This window comes from Colias croceus, chromosome 28 (genome assembly GCF_905220415.1).
Source record: "Colias croceus chromosome 28, ilColCroc2.1".
Taxonomy (NCBI): domain Eukaryota; kingdom Metazoa; phylum Arthropoda; class Insecta; order Lepidoptera; family Pieridae; genus Colias; species Colias croceus.
In genome coordinates this window covers 3,067,436-3,094,163 of record NC_059564.1, presented here as the reverse complement: position 1 = coordinate 3,094,163, position 26,728 = coordinate 3,067,436, and the positions used below count along the sequence as shown (strand labels likewise).

The 26,728-nt window shown below is 32.1% G+C and overlaps 6 protein-coding genes and 2 long non-coding RNA genes across 8 annotated transcripts in view; all 8 read left to right on the top strand.

Moving 5' to 3' along the window:
- LOC123704168 (WD repeat-containing protein 7) overlaps positions 1 to 26,728 on the top strand; it is a 110,072-nt gene that overhangs the window by 13,738 nt on the left and 69,606 nt on the right. Inside the window, exons 19-22 of the mRNA XM_045652470.1 lie at positions 979 to 1,073; positions 1,478 to 1,562; positions 2,324 to 2,392; positions 3,137 to 3,229. Of these exons, the coding sequence (XP_045508426.1) occupies positions 979 to 1,073; positions 1,478 to 1,562; positions 2,324 to 2,392; positions 3,137 to 3,229 (342 nt within the window). The remainder of the gene's footprint in view (positions 1 to 978; positions 1,074 to 1,477; positions 1,563 to 2,323; positions 2,393 to 3,136; positions 3,230 to 26,728) is intronic.
- On the top strand, positions 8,122 to 9,027 carry LOC123704167. The gene is made up of 2 exons (XM_045652469.1): positions 8,122 to 8,181; positions 8,729 to 9,027. The coding sequence occupies exons 1-2, from the start codon at positions 8,148 to 8,150 to the stop codon at positions 8,998 to 9,000; spliced, it is 306 nt and encodes a 101-aa protein (XP_045508425.1). The 5' UTR covers positions 8,122 to 8,147; the 3' UTR covers positions 9,001 to 9,027.
- LOC123704169 lies at positions 12,931 to 14,045 on the top strand. Its single transcript, XR_006753088.1, has 2 exons — positions 12,931 to 13,103; positions 13,725 to 14,045. It is a non-coding gene; the product is annotated as an uncharacterized LOC123704169 (long non-coding RNA).
- LOC123704170 lies at positions 14,179 to 15,175 on the top strand. Its single transcript, XR_006753089.1, has 2 exons — positions 14,179 to 14,429; positions 14,893 to 15,175. It is a non-coding gene; the product is annotated as an uncharacterized LOC123704170 (long non-coding RNA).
- LOC123704166 lies at positions 17,113 to 18,061 on the top strand. Its single transcript, XM_045652466.1, has 2 exons — positions 17,113 to 17,206; positions 17,696 to 18,061. The coding sequence occupies exons 1-2, from the start codon at positions 17,176 to 17,178 to the stop codon at positions 18,037 to 18,039; spliced, it is 375 nt and encodes a 124-aa protein (XP_045508422.1). The 5' UTR covers positions 17,113 to 17,175; the 3' UTR covers positions 18,040 to 18,061.
- Positions 20,323 to 21,419, top strand: LOC123704165. The gene is made up of 2 exons (XM_045652465.1): positions 20,323 to 20,410; positions 20,570 to 21,419. Exons 1-2 carry the CDS (start codon positions 20,383 to 20,385, stop codon positions 21,013 to 21,015), a joined length of 474 nt encoding a protein of 157 aa, XP_045508421.1. The 5' UTR covers positions 20,323 to 20,382; the 3' UTR covers positions 21,016 to 21,419.
- LOC123704161 lies at positions 22,630 to 23,456 on the top strand. The gene is made up of 2 exons (XM_045652462.1): positions 22,630 to 22,709; positions 22,877 to 23,456. The coding sequence occupies exons 1-2, from the start codon at positions 22,682 to 22,684 to the stop codon at positions 23,419 to 23,421; spliced, it is 573 nt and encodes a 190-aa protein (XP_045508418.1). The 5' UTR covers positions 22,630 to 22,681; the 3' UTR covers positions 23,422 to 23,456.
- Positions 24,959 to 26,303, top strand: LOC123704162. The gene is made up of 2 exons (XM_045652463.1): positions 24,959 to 25,211; positions 25,689 to 26,303. Exons 1-2 carry the CDS (start codon positions 25,190 to 25,192, stop codon positions 26,201 to 26,203), a joined length of 537 nt encoding a protein of 178 aa, XP_045508419.1. The 5' UTR covers positions 24,959 to 25,189; the 3' UTR covers positions 26,204 to 26,303.

Below are 26,728 nucleotides of genomic sequence, written 5' to 3'. Positions count from 1 at the left end.
AAAATAAAACAAAAAGCATTTAAAATCTGAAATCACATTAAAGAAAAATTTATAAAAACATTGTTTCCTGAAAAGGTCTTGGCTCAGCACATTGTCATGGTTCTAAGAACCATAACGCTGATATTCTGCCAAGACCCATACGAGGAAGTTCATCGTACCAAACATAAAATATAAATACTATAGATATTAGCATATATAAAAGAAATAAAGTAAGTATATAGTTATTATTAAATAAAAAATTAAAAAAACCAATAGTTACATAAAAGTAATTTGAATAAATAAAAATAATACATAAAATACAGATCGGATAGTATAGAAGTAAAATGTAATGAGAAAAAGAAATGATTATTAGTGGCAGTCCTAAGTCAGTATGTGCTACCTTCGTACGCCTACCCGCTAGCTTGGTCAATGGGCCAATTTTCAGATATCAGGTGATCAAGGTTCATAAAAACAATACTTCACGTATTTTCTCATAGCTGATTTTCACATGTTTCAGAATATACAGTTAAAAATAAGATGACAGTACTCCCAGACACTTCCCGTGGGCCATATTGCTTAACAGACGCATTAGAGCTCACAAAATAATCAAAAAGTCATCACACATACGTAAAGAACACATACACAAACACGAGAGAAACACGAACACAGACTTTTAACTTGGCGGGTCAAACACAAGCACACTAAAACACGTGTAGTACAGACATCACAATTATTTTAAACAGACACATACAATAAACAACTAGGACTAGGCAGAGTTTTGTCATGAGCGATACAATGAATTTTGAACTTTACTGCCACGAAATAAAGTGTTAATTTCAATGAATGTTTTCGACAACGCCGCTTGGACCTTTTTTGTCGAATTTTAATTAATGATTGTAAGCCTAGTTGTTCATACTACGTCAAAGCATAGACAACAAACACAAAGACTTTTCTCAGTTTATAACATGTATTTAATTTATTTATTTATTTAAAAAACAGATCCCGAGAGCCACATCCTGTTCTTCGACATCGAGGGTCTGATCGTTGAATTGCTGAGTGAAGAATACTCGGCTATGAGTCCAGCTAGTTTGGAGGTAAACACGATCATACATACACATGTCGAAATTGGGATATTGTAGATAAGGGTTGTTTAGAACAGAAATTAATATTATTTTGATTAAGAAACAGCTAGTGTATCGAAACCTTTATTTTTGTAGCATTTGTAAAATTTTATCACCGCACCTCTACTATAGCATTCAAATGCTTTATAATTAAGACATTTTTCATGAAAAGGAAAAAAAATTGATCACGAGGGAAAAATTTGATTCGAACCCGCGTCTTTTGCCTTAAATTTCTCAACTGTGAAATTTATTAATTCCAATAGAGGGCGCTATATTTAAATGTGACATTACAATTTTGGTGAATTTTCAATTTTACCTAGTAGATTATATTATAATAAAAGAATTAACAGTATTTATAATTGTGAATTATTTTGCAGGCGGCCGGTCTAATAACGAGCGAGTACATGAAGGTTGCAGCGCTGACGCAGTCCGCGAGTCCGGATGCCGCGAAACGGATATCAGGTAATTAATTAAGTGCCTAGGCTATTGATTAAACGGCTGATTTGAGGTAGACAGCGACGGTGGTTAAATACAGGTTTAAATATATTTTTAGTGCATTAAAATGTGTTAAAATATAATTATTTGCAATGCATTAAAATGTATTGCCTGGCAGGGATCGCTTAAAAGTGATAAGGCAGCCTAATTAACATGTTATATATGTTTCCTTCTTTTTATCTTTTCTCCTGTATGTACGTATTAAATGAAGGTTATTGTATTGTATTGTACTTTGTAAGTAAAAGTTGGGAGAAATACATGTAGTTCACTTATAAATATCTGTATATTTAATAAATAAGCTAGGCTCTTAATTAAACGTGAGTTATGTTGTGTAATTTAAATACCGTTAATATGTAATCAAATAATGAGAGAAGTCGTTTATAAACAAAATATTGGTAGTATGAGAATAACTTTGTGAGCTACCCTCATTTTCGTAAATAGTATTTTTTTGTTTATTACTGACTAGTTTCCGCCCGCGTCTTCGCCCGCTTTGTCTAAGACCTAATAAATTATATAAGTACTAAAACCTTCCTGTTGAATCACTCTATCTATTAAAAAAAAACACATCACAATACATTGCGTACTTTTAAAGATTTAAGCATACATAGGGACATAGGGACAGAGAAAGCGACTTTGTTTTATACTATGTAGTGATATTTGTCTACAAATTTATTTATATATATAAAAATATGTATATGTACGTTTGTATCGCACGCTAACACGGATAGATTTCTTTGGCCGCGTGAAAGACAAGGCCGGAGATATGGAACGGCTGTTGAAAGAGAAGGACAAGCACGGTTTGTATTTAGATTGACTGTAGATGTTATTATTTAATTTTTAACCGACTTCAAAAAAAAAGGAGGAGGTTATCAATTCGGCCGGTATTTTTTTTTTTTTTTTTTTATGTATGTACGCCGATTACTCCGAGGTTTCTGAACCGATTTACGTGATTCTTTTTTTGTTCGATGCGGGATGGTGTCGAATTGGTCCCATAAAAATTTTATTCGGATAGGCTTAGTAGTTTTTATTTTATGAGCATTTTTGTCTGTAGGTATTTGTAAATTTTGCAAGTGCAAGTTTGAAGTCGGTTGTTTTTAACGCAGTTATCACGTCTTGTATATGTTTATTGAATACCTTATAGTTTATGCAGTCACACTCTTTATTTTTTTTTTCCTATTTATTTAAAGTACTTGATAAAATTTTGACGACTTTGGTATCTTGCCAAAGAAGTTTCACTTCTGACACGTGTGCTCGGCACACACGCTCTTTTTTATATTGAATTTTTTGTTATATAGATTTTATTATAGTTTTATACTTTCGTCATTTTCATTTTTTACTTTCATTAATGTCGTAGTAGGTACTTGATAGATCTGTCTTTATTTTTTAAAGTTTTTAATTTGTAATAGATGTATTCGTATGAAATAACAAGACTATAATAATACAGCCTTTATCGGTTTAAAAAAATTACGATTTATAACAGACATACTTAGTTATAGAGAAACTGACGCAACATTTACTTAAAAATGTATTTTTATTCACAGGTATTTTAGCAAAAATGAAAGAGGGTGCTGAAAACATGCAAACAAAATTGCAGGCAAAAGCTGAGCAGTTAAAAAGCCACCTCGATGCTAAAGGTAAGAGAAGGATGCAAGATAGAAGGTACGTGTGGTGTGAAAGAGACGGGTATAGGTAGGTAGGGGATTTAAAAAATGGTAGGTACTTTGTAATGTTAGTTATTGCTTGTAGGATGATGGTTTATTTAGTTTTTTGTATGTTGAGTTGTAAAATGACAATGAAACTTGATAAAAATGTTTTTTTGATCAATATTCATATTCAATGTAAAATTTTAATATCTCTGTAACTATTTTGTCTGTGACATTGACGCTCCTAAACGGATGAATCGATTTCGATATTTTCATCAGACTTTCTCAAGTTTTACGAAGGATCTCAATTACATATTAATTTATTTTTTAATAGATCCTTTATTGTAATAGAGTCTCGCTTTATCTGAAAATAAAAATTATTTATTATTATTTATTTATTATTATAATTTAATTAAGAAGCTACATATAAAATATTTTTTAAATGATAAGTCGCGAATGTATTTGAATGCAAGGTATTTATTTATAAATAATTATAAGTATAGTTAGGAGCTGAGTCACCATACTTTATTGTCATCGAATGAAATGCGTTACAAGGTAAGTGGAAATTATTATAAATAACTAATACATATTTATATATTTATTCATGATTACCTTTGTCTAAAACCTAATAAATTATATACTTAAACCTTCCTCTTGAATTATAAGTATATTAAGAAGAGCTGGAACGTCAACACATTTACACATTGCACATGTTAGGCCGGGAGATACTGACACAAAATTTCGGGTCATTTGTAACAGGATGGCGGTCTAGAGGGGTCTTACTTATCCGGCGAGTGTGACTTACGCCCACGCGACTAGTCCGCCGGTACCAGCTTTCTGACCATCATTTTTCTTTTTGTCATTGCGTAATAAGACCTCTTTAGAACCGCCATTCTGTTACAAATGACCCGAAATTTTGTGTCAGTATCTCCCGGCCTATGTATGTGTCATATTTTGCAATTGTTTATAAATACAGGGTGATGTAATTGGTGTAGTACGAATATCTAAAAATCTATGAAGAATTTTGTGATACAGTAAATGGAAGAATTATATACTATTTTACAGTATTTAATAAAATCATTTAATTTTTTGTTCATTTTCATTAGAAATGTCAATTTTTCTCACCAAGGTGGAAATTTGGATGATAAGGATCTTGTTAGAAAAATATAAATTTTGACTAAAATCGACATTTTTTTTTTCAAAAATCAAATTACTAATTAATAATCAGAGTTATCACCATTTACATTAATTTACAAACGATATCGGTTGTTCTTACTTAAAATTGAATACCAATGTCTTATTGCGGTATGTGTTCTTTGGAAGTGTTCGTAAAGTTGTTGATCCGTAATTAAATTTTGCGGAAAATCTTTTAGAGCGCTTAGTTGTGACATATCCTAAGCATATTCAATAGAATTAAAAGACGAGCGAATATGCAAGCCAGTCTAAAATATTTTCTAAAATGAAACTAGAGTCGCATTTATTTTTGAACATACTGTAAGTGAAATTGCATAAGTGTGAGTACTGTGAACATGCCAGCTTTGCTTAATTGACCGATACTCTATCTATTAAAAAAACCGCATCAAAATCCGTTGCGTAGTTTTAAAGATTTAAGCATACAAAGGTACATAGGGACAGAGAAAACGACTTTGTTTTATACTATGTAGTGATTTATTGCAACATAAAGCAGCAGTCTTATCGCTAAGTAGGGATTTCTTCCAGACAACATTACAACAAGAAATAATTTTTAATTTATTTAGCATAAAAGTGGGTATAATTTTCTACAAAGTTTTATGCTAATTTGATAAGTTTTATCGTGCTCGATCTATAAATAAATTCGGTTGAATAATTTGAAACTAGATGGCGCTGTATGTTTCATGTTTTATATTATAATAAATGAATTCTGTAATATATTTTTACGTGTCTAAAATGGAATTATGTACTTCGAAATATTTTGCTATAATTTGCTTTTTATACATAAGCCGTTTCACTCGTTACAAGTTACAACATTTTTTTAAAGATAATGAACCGATTGTTTATAATTGTTATAACTAGCGGTGTGATATTTTAAAATTTACAAACAATTATTATGCATATAAATTTTGAAAATATCGTCATTTTAATATGCAAACAATCGAGTGTTCATTGCACATATGAAATTCTACTAATATTTATAAATGCGACAGTTTGCATGTTTGTTTGTTACTACTTCATGCAAAAAACTGTTGATCCGAATTTCATGAAATTTGTCACACACATGGCATGACATGGTAATTTGAATAAACACATTCCCGAACATCAGATCGGGATCGGGAACTACTACTAATCCGAAATTCACAAAATTTCTCACATACATGGCATGACATGACATGGTAATTTGAATAAACACATTCCCGAACATCAGATCGGGATCGGGAACTATGCGGGTTTTCCTTTGACTACACGGGCGAAGCTGCGGGCGAAAAGCTAGTCGTATCATAAGTTTCAATTAAATGCACTTTCGATAGTATGCGGAAGATAATACGTACAGTATAACAATATAATTATTATTAGCGAACGGGAGGGGCTATAATTGATGTATTTTGCGCCCAAGGTGATCTACATTCATAAATAATTTGTCCAATTGATATGTCTGTGTACGTACGGTCGCGTGGTTTGTTGCATAAAGAGTGAAAAACGCCGCGTTTTTGTTCAAACTGAAACTTTATTCATTCATAAAGACTTCCTATGAATGAAATTTTCAGTACATATTTTATATGTACTGAAAATGTATAAACTTATTTATGTAACTGGTGTGAGAAAATAAACTCTTTTTTATTTATCCTTCTTTTTGAATCGTCAATATGTGTATACATTGAATATTTATCATTACATTCGTACCAGTTCTTGTATTATGTTGTTATGGTTTAGAATAGGAAAACTATGTTCTGTTGCATGAATCTTATCTTATAATGTTTATTTAGATTGATATACGAAGCTTTTGTGTGGTAAAGAAAATTGGCACACATACATATAAATTAAGGTTGGAATACCAGCTTCCATTGGTAAATTTCATAATATAATTAGTTACACATTATAGAAAAACGTAAATTTTCAGAACAAACGTTTAAAAACACAATATTTTCTGTATGTTTTCAAAAGTAAGCCTACGCCCTCTTCAAGGTAGTCTAGGTTTAATAAATATAACGTCAGTATTTACGCAAATTCAGACCTAATTATGGGGTCATTAAAACTATAATAGTGTGGCAAAGTGTAACACATAATTTACTTATCTGGATAGTTGTTGTTTTGACATTTCTGGAGCGTTATTTCTTTGTTTTAGCGATTTGCGAAATGGTCACTTTGTGTCCTGAATACTTGATGCGAGAAAGTAGTATTGTTTATCATTATTTGATAATGTTTAAGGTAATATTTGTGCTATTGTGTAGAACTTAGATTTACTAAGTTTGATCCTTGGTGGATAATAAGGAGAAAAACTCTGTTCTTTGCTGAAGAAAGATTATTTATTTATTTATTTAATAGTTTTATGTACCATTACAAATTTTACAAACTATAATATTAAAAGAAAAGGAAACATTCACAGCACATAAGGCAACGTTATCGCTTATCAGCGATCTCTTCCAGGCTGCCCAAGGTAAAGGATAAAGATTAATATTAAATGGGTACACGGGTGGCAATGAAAATAAAGATAAAAGAGAGAAAATAAAATACATATTATATGAAAAATAAAAGAGGATATAATACATACCTTTTTCTGTTTTGATTACCTGTTTCTTGTTAAGAAAATAAATGAAATATTAAGAATTATACAAGAAACAGAAACATATACAGGGTGTCCCACCGTCAGTATTCTAAACTCAAAGGACGTTATAGTTTTGCATACGCTGAGTACGTTAAAAAATAAATAAAAATTATAATAAATAAAATTCATTTATTTCAGGCCACATTATCCATATTGTATTAGTAAAATCTTATCCTATATTATCTAATCTTATATTATAAAAAAAGAATTATCGAAATCGGTCCACCCGTTTACGCGTTATGCCGTGACCAAGGGAAATAGGGATTCATTTTTATATATAGAGAAAATCTCATGCTTGTCATTAGTTACCTTATATGTTGAACATTATCGGAATTCATTTAAAATTTTATATATAGCGTAATATAAAATCGTGAACGACTTAACCGACTTAAATTACGCATACAATATATAAAATGCGATGGTTGACCTACTTGTGTTCGAAACAGTATCGTTTTTTGTTATTATATTTTACGAGATCGATTTATTACAAGTAATTATCTTTGAATGTCTCTTTGGTGTAGAGGCGTGTGACGATTTTATACGTGAGGGTCGGGGTTCGATTCTTGTAAATATGAAAATATCTTTGTCTTGTTAAAGACTGGTTCAACTTGTAAGATAAGAAAGTTTATTAGAATATTGGATGTGAAACGCGTGTAATTTTTGTCCGTTTTCTTCATAAATAAAAGATAATTTCAACTATTTTTGAAGTGTGCGTTGATAGTAAAATTTCAACGTCACGTCATTGTTCATATATTGCAATATTTAAAAAATTCAGTTGACCAGTATAACAATAAAGGCAACAAAGTAAAAAAAAAGTATCCATCACCAAGCACCAACTGCCAAAAATTTTACCTTTCCTCTCTTTCATATTTTCGTAGAAATATGAATCTACATAGAAAAACACTAAAATCTGCAAAACCTATTAGCTAATGAAATTATGAATTCAATAGCACAACTGGTAGTGTTTTACATTATTAATTTAATGCTCAGTTAATATCTACATAAATATAGTTACCAATTAAGTGATTTTCAATTTTCATCTATTAGATATGGTAAATTAACGACTAGGGTATATTAGGGACGTCATTTATTGCATATTGATTAGTTATTATGAGGATGAAGGTTCTCGTACTTCTAGCTTTGTGTAAGGTTTATTTATATTATTTTTAATTCATTATTATAACTAGCTGTCGCACGCAGCTGCAATCGCGTAGAAAAAAAATTGTACAAACGTTCACCCCCTAATTTATCCCTTTAGGGGGTAGATTTATCAAAGTCCTTTCTGAGCTAATGTCTTCATAATAGTGGCTATCTATTTGCCGATTGGTCCAGTAGTTTGGGCTATTCGTTGATAGATCAGTCAGTCAGTATCAGGCCTTTGAATTTGAGCCGTAGAAAGCACTCATATTCTGTGATAATTTGTGATCATTAAACTAGTTATTTCTAGCTTCTACAGCATGGTATTTCCAGTTGTTTGAATATTTCCATATTTTAATTGTATTATCTTCGATGACAACATTCTACAATTAGTTTTGCGGTATTCTTTACTATAACATCGTTTAGACTTAATATTACGATGCCATTTCAAGATGTAATTACTACTTATTAAGAACCGAGTTCAAGATTATATCTGTACTGTATTTTAACTTAAACTTATATTAATTAAACGTACAACATTCTAAACATTGCAGTGTGCATAACAGTCGAAAGCAAAACAAATGACGCCTCCCAAACCAATGTGCGCAAAGGGATAAGAATAACTCCGAATTCAGTAGAAATTTTCGAAGAACCAGACGACTTTTTGATATATAAAAATGTGAAACATCATCCTCATCACTCACACCATAAACATAAAGAGCCAGATTACTATGTGAGGGAAGAAAGGTTGAGAGTACTAGCTGATCATTTGACGGAACTATGGAACAAGTTACTGAAAGAGCAGGCACGGCTTGAGAAACAGTAAAAATAAATGTGTATGGTACTAATGATAGTGGTGTTTGTTTATTTGATCCCTGTGAAAATTATAGTATAAAGGAGAACAATGCAGGCTTAGACGAAGTCTTTTTTTGTCTAGACGGAATTTTGATGCCTAGAGATTTAATCTATATACATATATAAAACTCAAAGGTGACTGATATAGTGATCTATCAACGATAGATCAACCACTGGACGTATCGGGCTGAAATTTGGCATGCAGGTAGATGTTAGGACGTAGGCATCCGCTAAGAAAGGATTTCCCGAAATTCTTGCGGGAACGGGGAAAAACGGGGATGCACGTACAAAGTCGTGGGCGGAAGCTAGTTTATTATAAAGAAGTAAATACAGACTAATAAAATTCAGCTGATACTCGCAATTAATAAAAGTTATATTAAACTTATAATTAACAAATCAAATATTTAAAAAATAACCTTTGACAAAATCCTTTCCCAAATACATGTCTCATATGAAATTACATTAGATATGCTAAAATTAAAATATTGCACTTCTACCACCATAAGGCAAACTTAACAACGTTTAAAATAAATATATTATGTACTGCATAAAGGAAACTTTGTGAAAAATTGTATGGAAAGGTATTTTCAATCTTCCTGGTTTTGCTATACATTCTACTGATATTCTCTCACGTTGAAACTTGTTTACAATTGTACAATAATGTAATAAAGATGGAAGAGTTGAATTTTAATATGATGAAGTAAATAGAAAAAGTTAAAACGATTTCAACGATTTTTTTGTTTGTAGAAAATGAAATTATTCATTTGTACTTTAGGGTGCTTATAGGTTATATTGGGGTGGGCTAATTACATAGGGCTAGATGCTAATTAGCTGTTGGGAATGAAATTATATTGATTTGTGACAAAAAAAGTTCATTTCATTTTATTTTAAAATTAATATCACACAAATTTACAGGAAAATAAAGGACTAAGTAATATGATCGTTCTTCGTTCTGTAGGTACGAACATTTTAAGTTAAGACTAGAATGCAGATACCACATAATATCTATGAAAAAAAAAAAACATTCAAGAATATTACAGGAATTTATTTCCTAGTTATATAGGAGCAATAATAATCATAACAAACTGTATTGATGAACATACAACGGCTAGTAGCTATATAATCCGGCAAACGTTGATCACTTAAGAAACTCTTATTTGGCAGTCCGCACATAGGCACAGAAATATACAGTTTCATTGTTCCCCGTACCGATGTGTTCAGATTCTTAATTTTTCAGATCGATCTGACAAAATATTTCTGAAGTGTGTTTAATATTATGAATCGTCTCAGATTAACTGCAAAATGGATAGCTGGATGATATATCTGTTTCTGAATTGTAAGATATGTTTAAACATTTAGGTATAGGACGGTACAGGAATTCAGAATCTGAATCCACAGGCATTCAGGAAATGTGACGCCAACCGTAACGGTATTAAAAATAAAATTGACTACCTATTCTCCGACCTTATTGAACATACTTAACAAAACAAAAAAAAAGTCGTAAAAAATAGTCAAGCCATTTCGGAGGACTTTGGTCACAAATACTGCGACACGAGATTTTTATATAATATTTAAATTTAGAGCTAATTTCTAAATGTATAATACTCGCGTAAAATCAAACACTAGAAAATACTAAGGTAAAGGAAATTGCCATTTATAAGAAAAATGGATAAATTACATAGTATAAGAACAAACTAAGAGCTCAAAACAAGATTCTGGGAAAGATCATAGCTAGATAGCTGGAGCAGATACTATAGATTTGATTAGGAAGTACATGACGATTTTCCTATAGGTCATCAGAAAAAAGAAAATATTCAGATTGAAGAAAAATACAGTCAATCGATCAATCAATCAATCGTATATGTCGAGAAATAAAAAATGACGAACTTAAACCACCTAATCGTTCATAACGTGAATTACTGGACACGAAAATTAATTTCAATTACATCGAATCAAATGTAAGAGTACAAGTAATTATTCGCCATATAATTGATTAAACAATATTTCGATTTATGTCTATTAGTCACACCTAATTATTGATATCCTGGGGGTTGCTATAAAAGGTGACAATACCTCTGCTGAATGCATTAGGAATCATGAAGCTGATCTGTCCTCTTCTTCTGTTGTGTAAGCATTTCCCTTTATTTGTTTACTTATGTGATATTCTAGTGGGATATATAGTCCCTTCAAATATTTGTTTTGGTATATGTATAGCTATATCAAGTACACCATGCAAAACCCATCCAAATACGCTTAAAAATTTAAGCTTATTTACTATTTAGTAATTTAATGATGATTATTCTATTTGACGAAAAAGATACACAAAACTTATTGTATCTACCGGTTATTTACTTGAATTAGAATCTTCTAGTATCGTTAAATGTCTAATAGAAGAATAAGTTCATTAGCATTATTTGTTAGTAGACATAAAATAGGCAAAGATCAGTCTTTTAAATTAATTTTTATATGGTAACCTAAATACATCAATATAATATTATAATTGTCACATAATTCCAGCAATCATACTCTTAATTGATGTCGCCAAAGCAAAACCAGAAGATGGTCATCCCTTAAACATTAGAGTAACATCGGGCTCAGTGGAAATTCTTGACACACCAGATGATCCTGAATTAAACAATCTACATGAAATACCGTTGATCTATCCACTGAATGGTAAAGATGATAAACATAGAGTTGGTCTAAGAAGGAAGCCCTTTTTCTCCGGCTCTCGGTATAAAAGGCCTGCACCTACGTCACCATCTTATACAGAGGATGATAGTGTGAACTGGGCAATCGTGAAGGCATTGATGCCTAAACTGAAGAACTTGCCATGGGAATGGATCTTGTCCAAAATTCGTATTGCGCTCGAAAGGAGGATGAGCGGTTGATTTAAGAAGTTAATAAATAACACTGTGCCAATTTTTTTTTTTATATTTGCATCGAATTGTCTTTCAGCACTAGTTTAAGTTCATTTGAAAATTGATAGTATGAATCAGATGGTTAGTTTTATAGCATTCAAATGCTTTGCCTCGTCATCGATGTTTTTATTATTAAACATTCCCTCAATAGGAATCAGGATCCATTTTATTGTTCATTTAAAAACGTTAAATAGAATGCTGTTGTTAAATTTATTTTATTACATTAAAACTAGATTTTTAAAGGTAGGTATATAAAACAGACCATAAGATTTAGTAGGTAATTATTTTATCACACAAATCATTTTATATCCTTCTGATAATTACAAACAACAAGAAAAAAATTAGCAACATTGATCCAGGTTGACACATGATGCTGAGATCGTGAAAAAAATAAAGTCACTGTTAGTTTATGTAAAAGGAGTATCTTTTATTCTACTAGAACTTAAGTAGAATCCATACGGACCAACGAAGTCATATACGGACAGTTTATCTACAGACAAACAACAACAATATTTTAACTATATAACAATAGGAACTATTGTTATAGTTATGAAAATAATAACCAAAAAGGTGTTAAGCAAATTAGTATATACTAGCTTTCCACCCGCAGCTTCGCCCGCGCATTCAGAGAAAAACCCGCATAGTTCCCGATCCCGTGGTATTTCCGGGATAAAACCTATCCTATTTCCTGGGGTAAAAAGTAGCCTATGTCCTTTCTCGGGTATTCAAATTTCATGCAAATTGGTTCAGTAGTTCGTAGTAGTAGAAAGTAACTCTGTCTGTCTGTCTGTCTGTTACTCAATCATGCCTAAACTACTGAACTAATTTTCATGAAATTTGGTATGGAGATATTTTAATGCCCGAGAAAGGACATAGGCTACTTTTTACCCCGGGAAATAGGATAGGTTTTATCCCGGAAATCCCACGAGAACGGGAACTATGCGGGTTTTTCTTTGACTGCGCGGGCGAAGCTGCGGGTGAAAAGCTAGTAAAAGTATATACCATTTTATCAATGGCTAGCAATTTAAGTAGAAGTTTGTGAATTCCTAATAAATGAAAACATTGTAGTAGTTAATTAGATTATCGCGTATATAAAGACGTTTTCGCGCCCGTGACGGTCATATCGACATGATAATTTCAATTGCGGTTTTTATTGGTAAGAATTTGAAAATTTGAAACGTAGATAATTACAATATTAACGTAGGAATTTCAATTCAGATCTAGTTATGTAATTAATTATATTTATACAGGGTCTCCCACTATAGGTATACTAAGCGCGAAGGGACTTGTAGTTTTGCATACACTGATCACGAAAAAAATACATAAACAACAAAATTACGTCGAATATTTGGTCGATATATTCAAGGCACCATATAAATAATCTGAATCTGTTAATATTATCTGTTAAACGTCATACACGAGCCGGAATATAAGCCAGAGCTTAAGAGCTAGCGCGCAAGAGCAACTTTTGTCTCCGCTACTATTTTGTCTCTCCCATCAACTCTATGGGCTAATAAGAAAGTTCGCGCACGTAGCGACGCAACTCCCCATAGAGTTGATGGGAGAGACAAAATTGTAGTTGCGGAGACAAAAGTTGCTCTTGCGCGCTAGCTCTAACATTACTTAAACTCAGAAACTCAACCTAGGTTGAACCCTGAATAAAAAATACCCATGTTACTCGGTCTAAAAGAATTATAAATATCAAAATATTATTGAGTCGAAAGTGTTATTGTAAAAAGAAACTAACAGTATTTCCTATTTATAATTACAATTTCAGCTTTTGTACTAGCAACAACCCAAGACATAGAATGTAAAACACGTGACGAAGATGATATGAAAGAAGTGGATATATTTTTGGACACGGTTGACACAAGCTTCGATACAAAACGTGCTATAACAAACGGAGCTCGATTCGCTCGTAGCAGAAAGAAAGATAGACATAAAAATAATACGAATATGAATAGACAGGAGAAATTGGTCGCTGGTCTTGTTGTACGTGTACTTTTTAAGGCTTTTAAAGAAATGGCGAAACGTGTGGACTGGTAAATGACTTGCCGGGCGATTAATTCGTGATCGAAATAAATGTTTTGATTTTTCATATCTAACTTTTTTTTGGACTTTATGCTAAGGTGAAATAAAAAATTCGACGACATGTGTCATCCGCCAACCCGCCCTAGGCCAGCGTGGTGGATTATGGCCTGTACCCTCATAGGAGGCCCGTGTCCCAGCATTGGGAACGTATATGGGCTGATGATGATGGTGAAGGTCAAAACGCGAGTCTTATCATTTTCAAATCGTTAATGCACACAAAAATTATATGCCCTGAACATCGAGAATGAAAACTAAAGTTAATTAAACAAGAGAGTTCTAAAAAATAATCACACAGTTAATTAAGTTAATTAAAAACTGCGAATAAAAAGTCGACTCCTAAGGAGAGGCAATCATATCGACATGATTGCCGCCCATTTGATATTTGCTCTTGGTAAGGTGCTTTAAAATAATCCAGGAAAAATTTAAACTGACTCTATTTATATTTCCCATTTACATTTACTTTCCTGTTCGAGATAAATTTGCACAAAGATGAGTAGATGCAATTAATATTCAATTTAGTATTGGAAAAACAAACATATTGAAGAACAATAAAATTTCTGGATAGATCAGTAAGGATAGAAAATTGGCGAGAATGTTTAGGTTATCCGTTGATAGAAGATCGACGTTGTCTTTGATTGATTGCAGTATTGTTTGAAATATACTATATAAAAATAAGTCGGGTTTTCAGAATGTACGAACCGATTTCCACGGTTTTACATTCGTTGGAAAGGTCTCGGGCTCCGTGAGGTTTATAGCAAAGAAAAGGTGTCTCTGGTGGCGAAACGGAGTTCGCCCGGTTTGCTAGTATCTGATAAATAAATCAACGACTAATGAATATTTTATTTTTAAAACAGTGATAATAAATTGTGTCATCGCAACCAATCACAACGATGTAGATGAAGAAGACGTAGAAATCGTTATAAGCCTGAAAGAATTGTTAGGTCCTAAAGATGATTCGAACAATCCAGATCATGGGAATCTTCGAAATAGGAGACCAGGAAAGATACAAACAAGACCATATATTATACCAAATGAATACCAACGAGAGAAGTTAAGGATAAAATTTCGAGATGCATGGAACATTTTCCAAGATATTTATGGAATTTTTAGTTTTTAACAAATAAACTTTAAAATTGATTGATTATTTTTTTGCATTCTCATAATGACAATCTTACTCTTGATGCACGCTTGGATAACAAAAACATTTTTTACTACAATTTTTTTTTATATTAATGTGATTCATGATTATATTTAAAGTATGAGTTCTAGGTCCTAGTCAATTTATATGACTTGTATGCTATAGTTAAGTTAAGACTATGGTGTATGATATAGTTGCCACCTTACGGGCTTGGGTGAGCCGCCAATTCGCGGCACTCTCCACGTACGCGGTGGGTATAAGGCCTGGCTGTTAAACCCCTGCCGCCGACGGTGAACTAAAAAACTGCAGAGGAGGATGCGTAAATGCATTTCCCAACGTTAAAAAAAGACGTGTGGCACTAAACTAAACACTGCCGCGTTAAAGTTATTGCATAGCATGCCTTCAAGCCACACCTCCGTGCCCGTCGGAGTGGGGAGCGTGAGGTTTTTCATTACGGAATTTCTGGATTCAGTCCCCGCGCTCAAGGCCCGCGATAGAAGCTAGCTTAAAAATGGTCTATGATTTAGTTTATAAGTGTTTAGAATCGTGAGGTGTAAAATATACTCGACCATATAACTGACCGCGATAGCAAAAAAAAAGTACCTATAGGACGTTTTTTTTCTGGTGACCTAAATTAGCTATTGAAATAAATATTTCGGTTTATCGTCTTGTAATTTATATAGGTTTCCTTAAAGGAAAAAGCTAAAGCTCAAAGTAGCCTATTTTTTTATGCTCAGTTTTACAAATAATAATGCTGTTGTTTGGTTTATGGTTTATTTACAGACAAATTTGAAGAAAGAAAGAAAATACGTTTAATCACAAATAATTTTACAAATTTTTGACTTATAACTAAACACTTTACATGGAAAGAAATTAAATCTTAAAATACATTAAATACATTCAAATATCTTATTATCGTATTCGTGATTAGGTGGACTACTCAGCATTTGCCTCTCCGTATTAGAGGAGAGGCGCCGGTTTTCAGTAGTCCCCTCGACTTGCTACGCTTGAAGCACCAGAACGGTCTTCTGGGTGGTTAAATTAGGAGCTAATACATAATTTAAAAAGTAAAAAAAAAGAAACAATAGGTGATTAAATGTTATATAGGTAGTTAAAGTTGACAATCCATAATAAGTAGATAATTATAAACTTACTTGTACATACATAATATTTAAATATAAAAGGGTTACTGAGATTAAAATAAATAATAATATATATTATATTGGAAAATGAAAAATATACGTAATAATATAGATATATAATAACATACGTAATAATATAAGGCTATACATTTAGCGCTATTAGGGCTGGTTAAGAAATTGTGCAAGAACAACTTTTTTGTACTTACATTTAAAATTCTGCAGTGTTTTACAATTTCTCATTGGTGGAGGCAAATTATTCCAGCACCTAGTAGCGCTGTATGTGAAGCTTCCCCTGAAAGCCGCTGTGTAATTTCTGGGAACTGAGAGCTTATACATAGACGCCCGTGTTTCATATAAGTTTGTTGTAGAGGTAGGCGGGAGCTTTTGTCAGGATCACGTTAAAAAGTAGGGAAGCTAGGTGCAGTCGCCGCCTACTCTCCATATTTAAGATTTTATTGGACTTTAGGATTGGTGTTATATGGGTCCGAGCTGGTATGTCCCAATAAAAACGAGCGCAGGCATTTTGTATACGCTGTATTGAGTTTTTAGTGCGTACCAGCAATTTATAATTTCTCTCTCATCGGTAAAAATAACTGTTCTTTCAAGTATTGTCAAATCCAATGCAATTTTTTTTTTCATATAAGTACAATGTTACACTTGCTGTTATAAGGTAAAACCGCGAGTCTTATAAATTTCATATCTTTATAATTATCATAAAAAAAAAACAAAATGACGAGAATGAAAACTGAAAGTTAATTAAACAAGAATGTTCTAAAAAATAATCACACAGTTAACTGAGTTTTAATTATAAACTGCGAATAAAAAGTTGCCTCCTAAAGAGAGGTAATCATACCGACATGATCGTCGTTCATTTAATTATCGCTTTTGGTAAGTTAAAGAAAAGAGCGTGAGTGCCGAGCGTTCGTATCAGAAGTTAAACTTCTTTGGCAAGATTCAAAGATACAAAAAAATATTCGTCTTATTGACGGTATTGCCATGACGTGACCTTGAAATTTTACTCTCAACGCGCCTAAAGAAGCTTCACTTCAAAATCCATATTTTTTTCAGTCCATTTGTGAGATATTTTATGTGACTCAATGATCTAGATTCTCCGATTATTTTAAGGCCCTTTGGATCACACATGACAACCCTTCTTAGCAAAAAAAAAAAATGTGCGCGTTTTGATATAAATGTGAAGTAAAATCGTATTTTCTCGCAAACATTCAATACAAAATGTACATTGACAAGAACTAAAAAAGAAAAGAAGATTTTGGGCTACCTATAGTTAAATAATGCGTTTTTAATTGATTGCTGGAAGGGATGGCAATGTTTAAAATATAAGTGAATCAATGAGTAATGAAAAATTTTCCTTTATAGTGGTGATAATAAATTGTGTGAACGCGACCAATAGCAATGATGTTCATAAAGAATTAGAAATCGATATAAGCATGAAAGAGTTGGTTGGTAAGAATATTTCCCACTATCCTGAAATGGGGAGGATTCTGCGATGGCGTAGACAAACCTTGAAACCGAAACCATATCCAAATATACACAGACGAAAGAAATTAAGAGTATTAAAATGGAAGTTCATGCCGGGCGTGTATCCTGACTACATGTATCGAGAGAAGTTAACGAAAAAACATAATGGTATTATGGTGAATACTGATTGGCAAGATCCCCTAGAGTATATGTTGCTGTCCGGACAAGTTTTTGATTTTTAATAAATTACTTTTTGAGGTGTGACGGTTGATTAATTTTAAGTTACTTATCCTTACGCTTAACGATACTACGTAAACACCTATGATGAGGGTTGTCTGGGAAGCTAGGATTGGTATATTATTTTGGCGCAGATGTCCATTGTAGTATAGTTCGGTCTAACCAAAATTTACTCGACCGATTTTGAAAAATCATTCACCTGTCGACAACCTAGTTGATTCATATTTCTAAAATTAGTTTTTCTGAATATAGCTCCGAAAGTTGCATGTTGATAGAACGCAAAACATTACAAACGTTCTCCAAACATAAGTTAATGTTTATTTCTACTAAAAAATATCTTAGTTATTGGTTTAGTTTCGTTTGAGTTGAATGTTTGTTATCCCACTGAAACGAAAACTTACCGTGAAGCTAGTCTGATAAATGATTTTCTGTTTATAAATTACTAGCTTTCCACCCGCAGCTTCGCCCGCGCAGTCAAAGAAAAACCCGCATAGTTCCCGTTCCCATGGGATTTCCGGGATAAAACCTATCCTATTTCCCGGGGTAAAAAGTAGCCTATGTCCTTTCTCGGGTATCAAAATATCTCTATACCAAATTTCATACTAATTGGTTCAGTAGTTAAGGAGTGATTGAGTAACAGACAGACAGACAGAGTTACATTCGCATTTATAATATTATAGTATGGATAAGCATTTATCTGCGTAGCTCCGCTCCTGTTTGACTGATCTTTGTCTTGGTCTTAGCGTGATAATATATAGCCTATATACTTCCTCCATAAATGTGCTATCTAAATCTGAAAGAACTTTGCAAACTGGACCTGTAGTTTCTCAAATTAGCGTGTACAACTAACCAAAAAAACAACTCTTCATATTATTTATCACCTTTTGTATAATAATTGTAGCTTGGCAAGACACAAGCCTACTTTTTTTTAAAGATATAAACATTACAAGAAGGTACAATAAAAACAGAACTTGCATTCATTGACTGCTAAAACGGTTCTGCCCCCCTAGTCAAGTGGCTTTCTGTTAGCGTAGCGTTCAATAGAATAGACTACGAGTGTATGAGAATGACGTAAGCTGTAGATAACGTATCTACAGCTTACGTCATTCTCATACATTCGTAGTGAAAATGCCTGGAAAATTCCCGGGAAATATCCGGAAAATGTGTGAAAATGTCCGGAAAATGCCTGGAAGGCCAGGAAAATGCCTGGGAAATGACCGGAAAATTCCCGGAAAATGCGTGAAAATGTCCGGTAAAAGCGTGGGAAAATGCCTGGGAAATTCCCGGAAAATATCCGGAAAATGCGTAAAAATGTCCGGGAAAAGCGTGGAAAATCCCCGGAAAATTCCCGGAAAATGAGTGAAAATGTCCGGGAAATGTCCGGAAAATGCCTGGAAAATTCCCGGAAAATGCCAGGGAAATGTCCGGAAAATTCCCGGGAAAAACCGGAAAATGAGTGAAAATGTCCGGGAAAAGCGTGGAAAATGCCTGGAAAATATCCGGAAAATGCCTGGGAAAACCCTGGAAAATCTCCGGAAATGTCAGGGCAATGTCCGGAAAATGCCTGGAAAATTCCCGGGAAATATCCGGAAAATGTGTGAAAATGTCCGGAAAATGCCTGGAAGGCCTGGAAAATGCCTGGAAAATATCTGGAAAATATCCGGAAAGTGCGTGAAAATGTCCGGAAAAAGCGTGGAAAATGCCACTTCAAATTTGCGAAGTAATTAAAGCAGAAAACCAAAAAAGAAAAAGAAAGCTAAAATCTTTCATATTAAATGTATAAGGGATATGATATTATATATTGATATTCATATTTCATACTTAATGTATGGGAGGGTTTAAATATATTTTTTTTTATATTTATATATACCAAAATTTTAAATGTATTAATTTAAACTTTTTCAATAAAGATTTTTATACTTTTATACTTTTTATACTTTTATTTCTCGATTTATTTTTAAAAATTTACTACTATGAATTTATTAATTATAATTTATTAATTTATTATACTTTTCTAATTAATTATTTAACGTTAAGATAACTTATAAGTTATAATGTATGGTCTAAACAGATTTCTATAAAGATCTATATTTTATAGAAGATAGAAGCGAATTGTTGTGGTCGTGTTGTGTAAAAAGGACCCGAAGGCATAGGCAATTTTCATTTACGAGTTACAAAAACGTCATTTTGTTGCATTGTACAGTTTATATAAGTTTTTGGATGCCATATAACCAAATATTCAAATTATACAGTTTATAATTAAATGATTGGAGTTAATCAATCATATGAGAAAGAAGAAATTAATCGATTAGATTGACGCAATTCAAAATTTGATCACTTCGTAAGCTATGCTTAGCTTGGCCTGGTGTGTTTTGGGTAAGGATAACTTTTCTTACAATATTTTTCCCGTATTGGTTCAATTGGATAAATAATTTTTAACTATAATTTATAACATGCAACTAAGCAATCTGCTTCAATTGTAATTTAAAGCTATTCAGTAGAAATCAGATGCTTACCATCAGTATTGTGTTTCAGTGATATTAATTCCAAAGTCGCTACAACAAATAAGCGACAATGATGAGCAGCGTCCAGTACTTATTGATTCCAATGAAAATGTTGATGCTTCGCGTACAGATCACATTGAAACTGTTACACCGTATCCAATTTATCTAGATGATGATGTAATACACGAAAAAGCGTTACTTACAGGAAATAAGCACCAGAGTTCCGTAAGAAAAAACATACCGTACATATATCCAAATTTTTTGAGCGCGGGTTATTATAACGATGGAAGGCAGTTGCTACGTCGTAGGCCAAAGAAGAGGGGGAAATATCGGCCTAAACCCTATCCAAAACCAACCAAACCCACAAGGCAAAGACCCCGGCCTCATCCTGATTTAGACGGAGATTACGATGAAGATACAGAATTACTAAACGCTTTGATAAAACTCAATGGCCAATTTATATTTCGAAGCAGTTAATATGACAGAATATTTGTCCCACACAGATTTAACAGATTGAATTAAACATGGCATACATCAGTCTCGTTAACCAGACCGTATTATAAAATATATGCAAGCAGTTGAAAATTTAGCATACTTCAATCAGATCTCGATTGGCTTCCCAGTAACTTCTTGAGTGGATGTAGATTTTAATTTACATTGTGGTGATTAAATATTATGGGTCAGATGAAATTGTAGCTACTTAGACATTTTATGAATTGCCAATTGTGCTTCATCTTATTCAAAACTGTGGTCTGTGTACGTTTAGTCGTTTCTGTCATATTCATATTTTCGCAAATTTTGTTGTTTCTTGTTTTTAGTTTCTGATACTTTGTTCGAAAATTACGGAATTAAATTTCAATTATAATTAATCAATGTTTCAATCAAATGTTTTATTGTAAGCTTCTTATTTGGAATATTGTCTTTTAAATTGAATATAGTATTTTCAACCAGTGTATTCTTATTTTATTATCTGTTTTTCTTTTATGAAGTTATTACTGAAATCAATGAATAAACGTTATTGATTCTTTGTTTAATACAGTCTGTCTCAAAACTTTGATATTGTCCAGTAATATCATGACTTGATAGGGTTAAAGATAATTAAATTGTTTTCCTTATGAACTTTGTGACTGTCTTAGGAAAATTTTGCTTAGCAGTTACTTTGTTTTATTCATGTAAATATTTTTATTGAGTAGGAATTTATATAATTCATTTCTTCAATGAAGTTTAGTAGCTTTTCTGCACAAGTGGTTTTATATCCCGTGTTGAATGGCTTCAGTGAAAGTAAAAATATCATAAACCACAACGTTTAATTAAATATTTAAGAAATACTACAATTTGTACAATATTCCGGGAAATTAGAATTGTATATATTGAATAAATAGATCATACTCAAAATATGGATACTGTATATACAGGGTGTACACATTGAGTTTTAAGAATTCATCTATTTGAAAAATAAAAATGTGTCTGGAATTTTATAAGTATTTTTTACGTGTTCAGTGCATGCAAAACTACAAGTCCCTTCGTGCTTAGTATACCAATAGTGGGACACCCTATGTAATTGCTACAAAAAACAAACTTACGTTTTTAGTACAAAATATATGAGAGTAGTTGTACAATTGTTCAAGTTGAACCTAATTTGAACCATGATATAGCATTAAAGTAACAAATCCTAAAAACGTTAATTCGTGTTTATGTTGTCTGTACCTAAATGAACAAAACAAATTAATAGCTCACTTGAGCAGTGAGCTCTTATTTGTCTCATTCCGTTGATTGACGGCATCGTTATACTATTAGTGAAATGTTTAAAATTAAATTAAGTGAATAAATTACTGAAATAGGAAAAAATAGGAAATTCTATTATATCATTATGTTATGACCGATTATTATCTCAATAGTAAATTTTAAATAATTTTACATATTGATCTATTTTATCTGATATCGACGGATACAAGTGGCGCTTCGGGGTTGTGGGATATACTAAAATTTATTTATTATCAAATTAATTTTAAATTTCATTCAATTGTAGAAAAAATTAACGTAATCTGGTTGAATTTTACAGTTTATAATTAAAAGATTACAGTTAATCGAGTAAATTAATCAATTAGATTGACCCAATTCGAAATTTGATCACTTTGGAGCTATGCTTTCGTTGGGTTGGTGTGTTTTGGGTAAGGGGATTTTTGTTCTAAGATTTTCTCCATATTGCTTATTATCATATGACTATTCGAGAAATAATTTTTTATTATATTTGATTTATTCCATCAAACTAAAGTAAAACTTAGTTTAAAGCAATGCAGCAGAAACCAGTTCCTTACTCTCAGTATTATGTTTTCAGTGATTTTAATTCCGAAGTCGCTTCAACAAATAAGCGATGAAGGTGATCAGCGTTCAGTTATTATTGATTCCAATGATAATGTTGATATTTCGAGTATAGATAACATTCAACCCGTTACACCTTATCCCATTTATCTAGTAAATGATGGTATGCTACACGAAAAAGCGTTGCTTAGAGGTAATAAGTACCACAGACCCGCGCCGGGCATACGATACATACCAGACGATGACTATTCAACTATCTATGAGGCAATCTATTACGATGACAAGCAGTTCCCAAATCGTAAGCTTAAGAAAAGAAGGCGAAAACCACCGAAGCCCTCTGGAAGACCCAAGCCCACTACAAAACGAACCAAGCGTACTACAAGACGACCAAAAACCACAACAGAAGAACCTCGTAAAACTTATGTTGTAAATAATAGTATTGGTGCTGAATTTAATTTGAAAATTGAAGGTGAAAACAAGGATGATGTTGATAATGAAAATAGTGAAGATAGAGAATTATTGATGGCTTTGTTACAGCAAAACGGGGAGTTTATATTTTAAGAGCCGATTTTTCAATCCTTGGTTAAAATTCTTCTTCTTCTTCTTCTTTTTTTCAACAACTGGCACTACTTTTGGCCAATCCCGATCCTAGTGAGGACGGATTCTGCCAATGTCAGGTTTTGAACGGATGGTCAGTTTAAGTTAATGCTCATGTTAAGCGTGCTCTGTGCTGAGGAAAAATCACGGTTGAGATGATTTACTTTTTATTTACTCATAGACTTCTTACATGGAGCTGTATAATGGTTAAAATTTATCCGTTCAATAAAGTATTACACGAGCATATTAAAATGTCACCTGTAAACTGTCAAATACGGACAATTACAATACATGTATATTTTTGAAATGGTAGTTTAATACGTTACTCGATGAATAAGTTTTAACCAAGGATTGAAAAATTAGCCCTAAATCAAATAGGATGTACCACATATTGTAGATTGAACATGACATGCAAGTCGAAAATTTTGCACACTACAATTACTACATAAGTTACTATTTGAAATTGCAATGTAATGAAAAGTTCTGTTTAACATAAACATAAACATAAATATAAACTTACAACCAATGTAAACGTATTTTATTATCTTTAGGACCGATTTTTCAATCCTTGGTTAAAATTTATCCGTCCAATAAAGTATTACACGAACATTTTAAAATGTCACCTGTAAACTGTCTGCGGACAATTAGAATACATTTTTGAAATGGTAGTTAGAAACGTTATTCGATGAATAAGTTTTAACCAAGGATTGAAAAATCAGCCCTTATTGAAATAATTACTTTTGATCAAAGTTCAACATATTAAGTATCTATATATAGCTGAGTAGGTTTTATATTGAGTACTAGCAGTTTTTATAATATGTAACTTTCTTAAGTGTAAGCGAAATCATGAACCAAACATTTTAGTCACCGAATTTTTCATTTTAGTTAAGAAATTACCATTTTATCGGATATTTTGGGAAATTAATATAGTTCAAATAATTATATGAAGATAAACTTGGAAAATATACATTCAATTTAATAATTTAGTTACTTCTAACATTGTGAAAATACACAGTTGCTGTAAATGGTCATCTTTCAGAAGTAGTGAGCGATAAAGATAAATGATTTAAATGGAATGATTTTGAAGAGAATATGGCAACTTTAGGTTAAGTTGTAATAACTTGAGTGAACAACAGAATCAGATGACTTTCAATCATTTGTAAGTTCTGAAAAGTAAAATATAAATAGAAAAAAGGAATATAATAAGGAAAGGAGAAGGAAATTCTGCAATTCTATAATTTAAATAAAATCAAGCCAATCATTATATATATAGCTTCTATCGCGGGCCTTGAGCGCGGGGACCGAATCGAGAAATTCCGTAACGAAAAAACCTCACGCCCCTCATTCCGACGGGCTCGGAGGTGTGGCTTGAAGGCATGCTATGCAATAGCTTTACCGCGTCAGTCCCCGAGTGCCACACGTCTTTTTTTTACATTATATGTAATCATATGCCCATAATGTTTACTTATAATTTGATAGCAACCCAAAAAGTAATGCCAGAAACTGTGGTCATTCTACCAAGTAACGTACCCCAAAAATACGCTTATTAATTCTTTGGATGAATAATTAAAGCCTCGTTAAACATACAATTCGAACTCCAATTTAATATAGTAATCACATAACACGTGAAAAATAAATTTGCCACAATAATTTTACATGTGTAGTTGATAGTAGTGTGTTTGATATTGAAAGGTGGAACAGAATTCATAATAACATTGAAGATCAGGCCGTTATGTATCGCCTTCTCATTTACGGTATTTTTAGATTTTTTTCCTTGCAATATTGTTTTAACTCCTTCAGTTGTGTGGTGTTAATTAGGGCATATTAGTAACAAAATCTCGTTCAGCAATAAGTTCTGATAATATTATACTAAGGGCCGATTTTTCAATGCTTGGTTAAAACTAATTCGTCGAATAATGTATAAAACTATCATTTTAAAAACGTATTCTAATTGTCCGTATTTGACAGTTTACGTGACATTTTAATATCATCGTACTGTAATACTTTATTGGACAGATAAGTTTTAACCAAGCATTGAAAAATCGGCCCTTAGTTCTACATACGTAAATTGATTGATGGAATAAAATATCACGAATCTGATTTTAGTCCCTTAAATAATTTTCCTGATTTTGTTGTGATGATATAATAGGGATTTAACAGAGTTATCATCAGTGTTGGGTAAAAATTACAACTTTTTTTTGTTTTAATTTCTTTTAAAATAATTGTTTCAGTAATTCTCATAGTATATTCAGAACAGAGACATGTACGAACTGACGATTCACTTGAAATTCAAAACAATGACGAAGATAACATAAATGTGGATATAACACCAGTAAATGACGAAGAAAGAGCGCTAGTTCAACCACTGGCTGTTAAGTTGAGAGAAAAGTTTACAAATCTATATGCAATTGACGAAGAAATTTTTACAAAGAAGAAAGATAATACAAAGAAACAAGCGCCGAAGAAAAAGAAACAAGTAAAAAAACCAAAAGATGATAAAAATAAAAAGAAATCAAAGGTGATTGAACCTAAACAAGGATCTAATAGAATAAAAGTAACAATAGATGGGAATGTTATTAATATTAAATCAGGGATGAAAATGGACACACCGCGTGTTGTGATTGATTATGATGAGGATAGTAGTGAAGAAAAAGATAGTAATTCGAAGCCAATGTGTAAAGTTTGTGGCTTTATTCCGGGTGTGAAATGGCCACCTTTCAACCCGCCTTCATGGCCTTTTCTATAATTTTTTAACAGGATTTTGACATTGGAAATTTTATCTTTGCTCTTTGATTGTTTTAAGTAAAATTTTTTCTATGGAACTATTAAATTTTAGTTTCTATTGATGAGGAATTTTACTGCTTTATTGACGTGTTTAAAATTTTTATCTATTCATTTGATAACGTTAATCAAATTATGCACATGTTTATGTTATATTTCATTTCACATCCAATAAATTCTGCTATACAGTTTTTTTTAAGAATATGTATATTGTTTCAAATTGGAAAATTGAATATTTCAAATATTTTTCACTTTATAAACATCTGTTATAATTCTATGTATGTATTAAAGTTATCGTGAATATAAAGAATTTTTACTTTTAATCAAATTACGACTTGCTAAAGTATGGAAATAATTGATTAGAAAGATTAACGATTTAATGAAGCTGATAATTTTGCAAAACCCAACGCGTATGTGTGCTTAATCAATTTTGACTGATTTGCCAGTTAATTTAACATGCGTGTGAACTAATTGGCAGCGCCTGTAGTTT

Excerpts from the sequence above, each read along its gene's own strand:
- LOC123704167 (XM_045652469.1), top strand. The coding sequence starts at position 8,148 with ATGAGGATGAAGGTTCTCGTACTTCTAGCTTTGT. Across the intron at positions 8,182-8,728 it reads TCTCGTACTTCTAGCTTTGT|TGTGCATAACAGTCGAAAGC; the intron begins GTAAGGTTTATT and ends TAAACATTGCAG.
- LOC123704166 (XM_045652466.1), top strand. The coding sequence starts at position 17,176 with ATGATCGTCGTTCATTTAATTATCGCTTTTG. Across the intron at positions 17,207-17,695 it reads TCATTTAATTATCGCTTTTG|TGGTGATAATAAATTGTGTG; the intron begins GTAAGTTAAAGA and ends TTTCCTTTATAG.
- LOC123704165 (XM_045652465.1), top strand. The coding sequence starts at position 20,383 with ATGCTTAGCTTGGCCTGGTGTGTTTTGG. Across the intron at positions 20,411-20,569 it reads CTTGGCCTGGTGTGTTTTGG|TGATATTAATTCCAAAGTCG; the intron begins GTAAGGATAACT and ends ATTGTGTTTCAG.
- LOC123704161 (XM_045652462.1), top strand. The coding sequence starts at position 22,682 with ATGCTTTCGTTGGGTTGGTGTGTTTTGG. Across the intron at positions 22,710-22,876 it reads GTTGGGTTGGTGTGTTTTGG|TGATTTTAATTCCGAAGTCG; the intron begins GTAAGGGGATTT and ends TTATGTTTTCAG.
- LOC123704162 (XM_045652463.1), top strand. The coding sequence starts at position 25,190 with ATGTATCGCCTTCTCATTTACG. Across the intron at positions 25,212-25,688 it reads GTATCGCCTTCTCATTTACG|TAATTCTCATAGTATATTCA; the intron begins GTATTTTTAGAT and ends TAATTGTTTCAG.